This window comes from Silene latifolia, chromosome 2 (genome assembly GCF_048544455.1).
Source record: "Silene latifolia isolate original U9 population chromosome 2, ASM4854445v1, whole genome shotgun sequence".
Lineage (NCBI taxonomy): Eukaryota > Viridiplantae > Streptophyta > Magnoliopsida > Caryophyllales > Caryophyllaceae > Silene > Silene latifolia.
This window is the reverse complement of record NC_133527.1, coordinates 103873903-103886375: the sequence shown is the minus strand read 5'-3', so window position 1 is coordinate 103886375 and position 12473 is coordinate 103873903. Positions and strand designations below refer to the sequence as shown.

General features: G+C 36.7%; 1 protein-coding gene across 1 annotated transcript; it reads left to right on the top strand.

Annotated features, from left to right (window-relative positions):
* Positions 1-10745: 10745 nt before the first annotated feature.
* Positions 10746-12152, top strand: LOC141641152 (uncharacterized). The gene is made up of 2 exons (XM_074449825.1): positions 10746-11084; positions 11211-12152. Exons 1-2 carry the CDS (start codon positions 10746-10748, stop codon positions 12150-12152), a joined length of 1281 nt encoding a protein of 426 aa, XP_074305926.1.
* Positions 12153-12473: the final 321 nt, after the last annotated feature.

The following is a 12473-nucleotide window of genomic DNA, read 5'->3' as shown; positions in this document are numbered from 1 at the left end:
ACCTCTACCTCAAAACTTATATTAATATCTCAACTAATTTAGTAATGTAACACTTAATTACTAAATTTAATCTTTATTTAATCACATTAAAATAAGACGCAAAATTGCACTCCCATAATTAAGGAATTAATTAATCTGTATCGCATACAATTAATTAAATATCTATTTGGGCCTCATCCTATAGGTGTGACCTAAAGGGATCAACTGACCACCACCGTCACACGACAGTAATGTCAAACTTTAGTTAGCCAATCATTACCGATTAATGACGATCACGATTTGTATAAGGAATCATCCCTCACGTATTCTTAATTTGAGATTTAATTATGATATTTAAATCATGTGATCGCACTATTGTTGAGGACACATTTCCCAACATTTTTTTCTTTGCATTTTATTTATATGTTGCATGCATCGCTAAAATCGCCATAACTAAAACATGCATTATCTTTTTAATCGAGTTTATCGACCGTGTCAATTACAATTATCGTAGTTCACCGCATTAGTTCACTTAAAACGTGATAGATAATAAATTGACATGACCTCTCGCTAAAAATAAACAATTGAGACTTAGCCTTACCAAAGAGTAGAAACCATGAAAACCTATTTCGTGAGGGAGTGCACTCGGCCACACCGGGGTACAAACCTTGTTACGTAGGGGAAGTGGGTGATAAATGTCTATCCACCGAGTTTATGTTAATAAAGGGTATTTCGGCACACCGTTCCCTAAGTTAATATAAATTTGGATCATGGACACATTTATTCGAAATTTGGGTTGAACTCAACGAAAGTATTCACGACAATCTCCGGATGTGTTTCGGGCTAGAGATAAATATTAATGTAATTTTATTGACCAAGAGTTCTAAAAGTAGAATCGATTAAAAGGTTAATCCACCAAGTTATGTTAATAAAGGGTATTTCGGCACACCGTGCCCTAAGTTGATATGAATTTGGGTCTTGGAATCATTTATCAAGTTAGGTAGAGGTCACTAGATAAATGCAATAAAACTTGTTTATATTAAATTTACAAGTATTATTATTGTAAAAATGACAAATGTTTTATTCCTTCTATTTTGTTTTGTAGACCACTTTTATTTCTCATAACAAATGGCCGCTCCAAATACCAACGCCACACCTCTCACTAATGCTTCATGGCTCCGATCCTTCATGGATCGTTGTAAACTTGAAAAAAATGGGTCAAATTTCTCCGATTGGGTTGCCCAACTCAAATTAGCCGCCCAAGGTGACGACAAGCTTCGTTACCTCACCGAGGCCTCTCCACCCGAACCTACTGCTAGGTCGAGTGCCGCCACTAGGGAAGCATATGAGCTTACCACAAGGAGTCCGCCGCAATGAAAAATGTGTTGATTTTTGCGATGGAGGCGGATCTCCAAAGGAGAGCCTTTAAAATGGGCACCGCTAATGAAATCTACTCCAAGCTTGTGACAATGTTTTCACAAACTCCGAGGATCGTCCAATATGAGGCGGCCGCGGCATTCTTTGATCTCGACTTTAAGGAGGGCCAAAAGGTTAGCCCTCACGTGCTCAAATTGATAGCGCTAGTCGAGACTTTGAAGATTCAAAAGGTTGAAATCCCCAAAGAACTCATTGTAGATAGGATTCTACCCTCCTTATCCAAAGTCAAAGCATATGTTCAATTCCGGGTGAATTTTAACATGCAAGACAAGGACGTGTCTCTTGAAGAGTTGCACAAAATACTTGTGCAAGCCGAAAGAGACATGGGGTTAAATGTTAAGCCACCTAAGGATGTGCTTAACATAAGCACCAAGAGCAAGGAAAAGTTCAAAATGAATGGGAAGAAGGGTAAGAAGCAAGCTACCACTTTCACCAAGGCTAAGACTTTTGAAGCTAGCACTTCCAATACCAAGAAGGGTCCTCTTGACAAATGCCATTATTGTAATGGTGTTGGACATAGGAAGAGGAATTGTTCCATGTATCTTGGTGACATCAAAGCTGGAAAGATCACTCCAGTAGGTAAATAACTATCCTTTCTTTTATGTTTCTAAATCAACTATGGTATTTTGATACAAAGTTGTGATAATGTATCTCCTTTTTATTGTAAATAGGGCCTCCTCCAAGCAAAGACAAGGGAAAGGAAAAGCAAGCTTGAGATATCATCAAGGAGCTAGGAGTAGCTTCCATGAAGCTTGGCTTTTTATTATTGTCTTATTTTATGTTATGTTTCGAATTTTTTGAACTATTTTGATTTCCGTTTTTGACATGGAAATGGTTGATCCTTTATAAACAATTGTTGTATTTTGGATTATGGTGGCTTGGTTTTCAACCCAAGTCACCCGTTTTATCGTATTTTCTTTGTTCTAAAAATTCGTCTTTATATGCTTGTACATAGAAACATATGATCATCCACTTAAAGTGATCTAATTGAGAACTATAATGATGGGATTCATTATATGTCCACAAGCTTAAGGCTTGTGTATGATCAATTATAAAGTGATGTTGAGTTGATGAACTCTCTTAGGGGTCGTTTGGTTCACTAGTTAGGAATGTAATGGATTGGAATGAGAAAACATAGGAGTATGGGGTTCCAATTCCATACCTTCCAAAACACGTTTGGTTCATTAGAAAAATAAATATGAAGGAATGAAGCTTGAATCAATGGGGATGAGGTAGGTATGGGATTCCAAGGGGTTGGGGTGGAATGAGAATCTATCGGGATTCTAACTCCATTCCAAAACACCCCAACTAAACACTAGAATAACTAAAATCCATTCCATTCCATTCTAAACCTCCCAACCAAACATCCCCTTAAAGGAATGTCAATCACCAAGTACACTTATCAAATCTAAAACAATTAGTCAACCTATGAGATAGTCCTCCTTATACTTCAAAAATCATTATTTGTGTATCATAAGCTATCTTTGAATCTCTAGTGTATTTATTCTAAAGATAGAGTGGGAGAAAAATGAAGACACAAAGAACACAAAGCAAATTTGTATACTTGAGTAAATGAGATCTACGCAAGAAAGAATGATTTGTGTACCTAAATAGATAGTGTACACGAATAGATGAGATCTATGGTCTCGTATAGATGAGATCTACATAACACAAGAGACCAAGTAAAGTAATCAAAAAATATGTTCTCAAAATTACTACACGAGGAGACCAAAAGAAAGGTTTGGAAGAAGAATGACTAATGTAAAGTCTTATCAAGAGATTTGGCTAGTATATGAACAACCTTTGACCAATAGTTTCAATATTGATATTTACTTAAGAGCCTAAATGAATCAAAATTGCATCCTCGAAAGTAAATGTGATTTATGACTAAAAGTTGCAAAGAAAGATATGCCAATATCTACAAAAGCTAAATTAATTGTTAACCACGCTAGTGTCATTACTTAACCTCATTATGAAAATGAAATGGTTAAACCTCCTTCCAAAAAGGGTATTTTGAGAAGGACGTGTATTAGATGTAATTCACATTTGAATAATGACATTGCTACGCATCATTATAAAATGAATGAGTTAGAGATTAAAAATCTCTTTCCATAAGTTTAAGATTGAAACCTTTTTTTCAAAATAGGTATTTTGAAAACATATGTTGGGAACTTTTGGTTTTATCTTAATAACTTGGCAAAGCAAAATATATTTCAATTCTTGAAATGTTTCGATTGAGTAGTCAATTATGAAACATGTGGAATTAAGTGGGAGTTGGAAATTATCATGTGAAGACATGGAATTTAGTGGGAGCAATCATCTTGTAAAAATTTATAACTCATTACTCATTGAGAATGACGAGCTAATACTATCTTTCACAAACAAGTATTTGAGTTTTCAATTCTGGATGAAAATGGACTATGATGAATCCAAACACATCATGAGATGTTGGATAGGTATTGAGATATACACATCGAATCAACGAGAAACGTAGGTTATTCATGTCAATGAAAATGGAATTGCCATTAGCAGTCATGGTCATTCATTGAACCTAAGAATAGTTGATCACATGATTATAAATTACTAATGTTTCCGCCATTAGAATAATCATGCACATGTCCAATAATGAATCATATGCATAAGAGCATGATGAATCATTGGCAAGCCATAGAAGAATCATCATGAATTCTTTAGGAGAACTAATGAGCGATTCCAGTGTTGGACAGAACACTCTGTTATGTGACAAGAGGTTGTACATATTGAAGTTCGAACACACGTAAGGATTTATGAAAATCCTAAGCTATTCAAGCTAAAAGGAGAAATAAGAAGTTTGGAAAGATACTTAGTTATAGTAAGAAGTTACTCAAAACTAATATTTTCTAATATACTAGGACTTATGAGAAGTGCTAGGCTAATCATCTTGACAATTGTTGCAAGACCCTACAAAACGTATACCTAGTGCATTGTGAGTTGATAGAACACTTGACCAGTGCAAGTTATATCATCCACCACAAATTCGTTGGTTATGTGATGAACAACGAGAAAGTTCTTTCAAGATAAAGAACCCAAACCAAGGTTGGGAACGTATATGTGTACTTGGTAAGGTTCATGCTATGAGAGATAACATGAATATAAAGGAAAATGCAATTAAAAAGGTTTGAACACATGGACACATGGTATGTTAAACTTCTATTGCAATCAACTAGTGTTTACACACTTACGATATACATCACAAGGTTGTAATATGGTATTGACTACCCGAATGTGATGTCGACATTCGTCGTTTGAGTTATTATTAACTCACCTTATGCTTTATTATATCCAAACGGGTTCTAGAGACAATTGAACCCCGTTAAAGTGAACACGGATTAGCATTGTATTCGCCCATAGTTACTTACATGAGGTGACGTCTCGAAGTGACTAGAGTGTGATGCGATTGATGGCAAGTTCAAATGCCATGAAGTCATGTGAGATGACTAGTCGATCACATAGGCAGACTGTTAGGAACACTTTGTCGGGCCTTATGACCGCTTATAGAGTTCTGGCAAATTTATATAGCCTGGTCGAGGCGAGAGCTACTATAATATTCTAATGAGTCGATTCTTTTGACTAAAGACTGTTCGCCTAAGATGGCACAGTTTCAGATTAACTTTGATTTGTGTTACTACGACCTTCGTAAATAGGGTCAAATGGGCATATTTTGGGTTATGATGGTTGTGGCTAGTCGAAGGGAATAAGTGCAATAGGAATTGTCCACCCCTAATCAGGGTTATAACAATATCTCAGGGCCACTCGAGGAGTAATGAACTTGAAATGCGTGGCCACGCTCGGATGATATCTATGGTAGATGAATCCGGTCAATCAGTTATTCTCCAGATCGAGGAAACCACTCTCGATATGTTCACGTGCAAGTACGACCTGAAAGACACCTTGCATTGAGTGGGAGAAAGTAATAGGACAAGAGAATTGGTGACGCACACTTGTCGAGGACAAGTGGGAGATTGTTGGAATATGTGTCCTCCGACAATAATGCGATCACAACTGTCGATCATGATGATCACATGTTTAAGTCTCATTTTAAGAATACATGTGGGAAGTAATATTTTACTTGTCAATGGTCCACACATATCAGTAATGATTGGCTGACTAGAGTTTGTCATTACTGTCGTGCGACGGTGGTGATCAGTTGATCCCCTTAGGTCATACCTAAAGGGTAACACTCTTAATTGATTATTTAATTGATCGTATGACGATACGGGTTAATTAAATTACTTAAAATTGACGGACGATTTTGGTAGTAATATTTACTTATCTCATTATAATTTGATTAAATAAGATACGGTCTAAGTGATCGAATTGTTTTATTACTTAGATGAAATTATTGTTTACGGAAACAATTGAATCTGAATGAATAATTTATTATAAATACAAGATGTTGTGATTTATAATTGGTAAATCATTTTGGTACAAGTAATTATGAATTACTAAGTCGATTTTGTACATGACGTATTTTTATTAATACGTTGATTTTTAATATGTTAAAAATGCATAACAATTTTACATGGCTTGTGACATGTGACAAATTGATAAATTGACAAAGATAAAATGGAATCCATTTTATCTTAAATGGACCGAAATAGAGGGTGTATTAGGCAAAATATTGTGTTGATTAATTTTTGAGTGGAAAGCATATCATTTACCAAATTGCTAGCAATGCATACCTAGTTACTCTTGTGAAGAGCACCTTGGTCATGCATTGGCCCATTTACCCTCCCCCTACCCGGTTTTCCTAGTGAAAAGGCCAAAGGGTTTTTCTCTTAATTGACCTAATATACACTACTTGAAAAACTAGTGTATTATTCAATCTAACACATCTAAAACAAAAGAATTTTAGAGAGATAAATTACTCCAATATTCCTCCCCTCTTGAACGAAATTTCAAGAGGACAAAACAATAGTTTTGGGTCAATTTTTAGTTAGATTAATATTGTTCTAGTATTAATAATATTAATCTTTTAAGGGGTTACTTTGGGTATTCATCTTTGGGAGAGATTCTACCCTTGAATCTTTGTTCATCCATATTAGAAGAGCTCAAGAACAAGTAAGAAGGAGATCTTACTTGTGCCCTTTGATCCGAAATTTTATTGTAAGGAAAACGATTTATTCTCTATATTTACTTATGTTTGCATGTATAAGATCTAAATTAATTTTATGACTTAATTAAATTGAAACATATATGAATATGTTGAGTATAATGAGATATAGATTTCTAACAAGAAGTGGAAGATGGTTGCATGGTTTCAAGGGTCACCTTGGAATAAACGGTAGCCAAGGAGTCATCACATCACAAGGTACTCTTAACTAGGCCTTAGTCCATGGGTCAAAGGATACTAGCATGACACATCCTAGGGTGTTTTGGAAGTATTCTAATGAGCAAAGTCTCAAGAAGAAAAAGTATCTACAAAGGCCTTATATACACTTGTCAAGTTTCCCAAATAGATGTTTTCACAAAATTTTTCCTAAAATGCAACTACATGACATGATGCAACTAACATATATTACAATCTAATGCATATGCTTCTATCAACTAGTATGCCATATAAACTACATGCAACCCCTAAAATCACATTGGTTTGTACCGCATCAACCAAAATAAAGCCACATAGTCATTAACATAGAGAGGAAAAACGAGATTTGGAAAGATCATACCATGCGGTCTTCATATTCCTCATGCCTTGGATGTGGCGTAGTCGATCCAATGTGATAAGAGGACAAACAAACACAAGTATATATGCAATATACAATTCTATATTACAAAGGAATGAACATGTTTTTGTATTTTTGAGAAATTTTCCAGTTTTTATGAATTTTTCAAAAAATATTCAATTTTTATCATTTTTATCATTTTTTAATGCAAGGTTAAGTTAGAATTTCCCATCCCAGTGGAGAGAGAGAGAAATAACTTTGTGCTCTTTGCAATGGCGAAGACTAAATCTAAACAACGCAATCTAGTTCATCAACTACAGCAAAAACAAATCAAACAAATCAATCAACTAATAATAATATACAATCAAGTATTAATCATAAACAAAATACAAATAAAAATTCTAATACTAGTAATAATAATATTGATCGTGTTACAGAAATTGCAAAAATTTGGGCGGAAGTAGCCTCTATACTGCGTCGTGCTGGAATAGAATATGCAGAGGAAGAGGTGAGCATTGATGAATCACCGGTAACGGAACATGAGGATACTGGAGTAGTTCCGACGCCTGAAGAGAATCGCATCGTGGAGGAGAAATTGACGCCAATTGCTGAGGATGTAGAATTGGAAATTCCGAAAGGTAATATACTCAAACTTACTTCAGATGATGTTCGGGAGGAAATTGATTACTGGTCCTTAGCAATTTATGGATATGTAATGGGTGGGAATCCGCTGTGGGCCGCGATGGAAGGTTATTTGAGGCGTGAATGGCGAGATTATGAAATAACTAAGATAGCCTTTCTTCCTAATGGTCTTTTTGTGGTAAGGTTTGCTACTATGGAACATCGTAATCTAGTCCTGAAGAAGGGAATGTTCGTATTTGATGGAAAACCTGTCATAATTAGGCCATGGGAACCTAATACCAAGATAACTAAGGTATCTGTTAAGACTGTACCCATATGGATCAAATTGGTAGGGTTGGACCTAAAATTCTGGGGAGCTAAATGTCTTGAGAAGTTGGCTTCTATAGTTGGAAAGTTTATTCGTATAGATGACCTGACTATTGAGAGAACATTATTGGGTTTCGCTAGGGTTATGGTGGAGGTTACGATTGATCAAAAATTTCCTGATAAAATTAAATTTGAGGATGAATTGGGTCAGGAGGTCACTATGTTGGTTGAATATGACTGGTTACCAATCACATGTATGAAATGTAAAGGGATTGGGCATAGTGCAGCACAATGTAGGAAAGGGAATGGATGGATGCGTAGACCTATTCCACCTGTGAGGCAGCAGCAACCAAAGCAGGTTTGGAAGAGAAGAGAAACAGTGGAGTCAACTCTTAGTCCTGCAGACTATCCACAGCTAGTGAAAAGTCCAAGGATTATACCAACTGTGGTGCCTGCCCAGGAGGTTGTGCCTAAAGATAGTGGGCAAGGTAGTAACACAGGGGTGAATACACCAGCTGTTACACCATTGACTACTACTACGGGAGCAATCTTCACTCCTGCTAGAATTCTTACTCGCATGACAAGGCATGAATCAAGGATGCCAGGAAGGACTGGAGGATTTGTGGCAAATTTCAATACTGAACTTGCTAAATCTGGTGAAATGGTTGATAAAGGAGGGGGAGGGGAGGCTATGGCCTCTCATGGGTAGTATTGGAGTTTGGAATATTAGGAGCCTAAATAGTTTGACTAAACAAAAAGATATTAAGTGGCGTCTACATCAATCCAATGTGGACCTATTTGGGCTCCTTGAGACCAGAGTGAAACCTGGATCTCTAAATAAAGTAGTAGATAATCTTTGTGTTGGTTGGTCTTACATCACAAATCATCTGTATCATGAGGGTGGAAGGATATGGGTTCAGTGGAAGGACCAAAAAATATGTTGTTAACATTGTGGATATGGAAGCTCAGTTCATTCACCTTAAAGTTAAGGATTTGGTTACTGCTAATGAATTTTTTGTCACCTATGTTTATGGTTTTAACAAAATAGAGGAAAGGGTACCTTTATGGGATGCACTGGTTAGGATTGCTGTGGTGGAACCATGGATTGTACTTGGAGATTTTAATAATGTCATGTACCTTGATGAGAAGATTGGTTTACCTGTCAAGGATGCTGAGGTTTTACCTTTTCTGAATACTGTTGAACTTTGTGACTTACAAGACATAAAATGCACTGGCTCTTTTTTCACTTGGAATAATAAACAACCAAGTGCCACTAGAGTATTTAGCAGAATTGATAGGGTGCTTGTGAATGAGGGATGGTGTGATAAATGGCCTGATTACTATGCTTATTATGCTCCTGAAGGAGATTATGACCACTGCCCATGTTTTATTACTGATGGTGATACTCATATGTCAAGGAAGAAGCCTTTTAAATTTTATAACATGTGGACTGGTGTGAATGAGTTTGCTGAGATTCTTAAGAATGGTTGGAACAGGAGAATTCAGGGGACTCCACTGTATATTGTAGTGAGAAAGTTAAAGTTGCTGAAACCTGATTTCAAAACATTAAACAAAGATCTTTTTTCTGATGTTGAGAAGAATGCAGAGATAGCAATGGGATTGCTTTTGGATATACAGAAACAATTACAGCTTGATCCTACTAATAGAACTCTGAAGGATAATGAGTATTCAACTAGAGCTAGCTATCAAATGTTGGCTAAGGCAAAAGAGGAGTTTCTGAAACAAAAAGCTAAAATTGACTGGGCCAAGGAGGGGGATATCAACTCTGCAATATTTCATAGAGTCATCAATCAAAGGCAAATGAATAATAAAGTCCTTCAAATTGCAGATTCTACAGGGCATGTGTGTAAGGAACCTGAGAAGATTATTCAGGCTTTTGTAGACTACTATGTGGATCTTCTTGGGACTAAGGCTACTTCTACTGGATTTTCCCATAGTATAATGCAGAATGGGGCACGAGTGCAAGAAGAGGACTGGGAGGATATTCTTAAGAAGCCTACTGTGGAGGAAATTAAGAATATTGTGTTCTCAATTCTTGATGACAAAAGCCCAGGACCAGATGGATATTCTAGTTGCTTTTTCAAGGCTTGTTGGGAGATTATTAAAGGAGAGCTGTGTACTGCTGTGCAAGATTTTTTCCAAAATGAGCAATAACTGAAACAGGTGAACAACACTAATCTGGTCTTGATTCCTAAAGTCAAGAATCCTACCTCTGTCAAGGAATTCAGACCTTTAGCATGCTGCAATACTATTTACAAGATTATTTCCAAACTGCTTTGTGCTAGGCTGGCTCCTATTCTACCTAAAATCATTAGTCCTAATCAGGCAGCTTTTATAAAAGGAAGAAGCATCATGGGTAACATCCTCATAAGCCAGGATCTGGTGAGACTATACAATAGGAAGAGTGTATCTCCTCGTTGTATGCTCAAAGTGTATTTAAGGAAGGCCTACGATTCCATTGAATGGAATTTTATCCATCAGATGCTCATTAGCTTACATTTTCCTCCCAAATTTATTAGGCTTGTCATGCAATGTGTGACCACTACCACTTTCTCTATTGTTCTAAATGGGCATACTCATGGTTTTTTCAAGGGACAAAATGGGATTAGACAAGGAGATCCTTTGTCCCCCCCCCCCCTATTATTCACCATATGCATGGAATATCTGAGTAGGCTACTAAAAGAAGTATGCACTGGCCCTAGATTTTCTTACCACTCACTGTGCAGAGGCCTCAAGCTGACCCATCTAATGTTTGCAGACGACCTTTTGTTATTCTGTAAAGGTAACATAGCTTCTGTCTTCACTATCTTTGAAGTGTTCTCTAGCTTCACAAAGGCTTCAGGACTTCAGATTAGCAATGAGAAATCTGACATCATTTTTAATGGCATATCAACTGATGTGGAGAGGGATATTCTAATGAATACTGGGTTCAAGAAGGGATCTCTTCCCTTTAAATATCTGGGTGTCAATATCTCTCATAAGAGACTATCCAAGGTTGACTGTAACAGTCTAGTAGAGAAGATGCTTACTAGAATTAGGGGATGGAATAAAAGGAGAATTTCTTATTCTGGAAGGCTCACCTTAGTAAACTCTGTGCTTGCTACCCTCCATAATTACTAGGCTCAAATCTTTATCCTTCCTGCTGGTGTGATGGACAAAATTCAAGCACTTTGCAGGAATTTTTTATGGGAAGGTATAGATGACTACTCAAAAGCTCCTCTAGTGTCTTGGAAAACTGTCTGCAGGAGTAAGGAAACAGGAGGTCTGGGAGTGATAGACAGCAAAGTTTGGAATATAGCTGCAGTGGGCAAACTGGTATGGTGGATTGTCAGCAAAAAGGATCACCTATGGATTTTATGGATTGATAATATTTATATGAAAGGCAAACATTGGAAGGAATATAGTCCTAGTAATTCTAGTTCTTGGGCTTGGAGGAAAGTGTGTGAAGTCAAGACAAGATTTAGAGATGCTTATGTTGATGATAAATGGTTGGGGAAAGATGGAGAATATAGCATCAAGGATGGATATAATTGGCTCATTCAAGATCAGAATAGCAGGGTTAGCTGGTACCATGTGGTTTGGAACAGATTTAATACTACTAGCCACTGTTTTAACTCATGGCTCATTCAACAGAACAGATTACTCACCTTGGATAGATTGACCAAAATGGGGATTCCAAATCAGGGTAATTGCTTCATGTGTGCTGTGCACCAAGAGGATCATGACCATCTATTTGCTAAGTGTATCTATAGCAGGCACTGTTATGGTAGGTTGTTTGACTGGCTGCAGATCAGAATGCCTGGGAATCCTAGTCCTGGGGGAATGCTTAAACTGAGGAAATATTCGGGTTTCATCAGGAAACTGTTAAGTGCATTGATGGTAGCTACTCAGTATCAGATTTGGTATGCTAGAAACACTAGTAGGGTCAATCATTATGTTATTCATCCTGGAGAAATTATTCGAACAGTCAGGCAGGGCTGTCATTTGAAGCTTCTTTCTTGTACTAAGGAAGGGATCAAGCAGGAGGATATTATTTGGTGTAGGCAAAGAGGATTGTTATGAATGGTGTTTTAGTTGTTTACGCCAAATTAATTATGTAAGGTTGTATGAATAGGTTATACTTGGTGATACCCATTTGGGTGGTGCTTAATAATACTTACATTTTCACCAAAAAAAAAAAGAAAAAAAAAAGAATTTCCCATCCCCACACTAATATGGGCATTATCCTCAATGGCCAATACGATAGGAAATTATGCAATGCAAACTAAATGAGAATGCATGATTTCTACAATAATATGCAAACTATATGACATATATATAAGTGATGCAATCTAATCTACCCTATATGATGCATGTTTTCTATTGTTCGGAGAGCTAATTTGA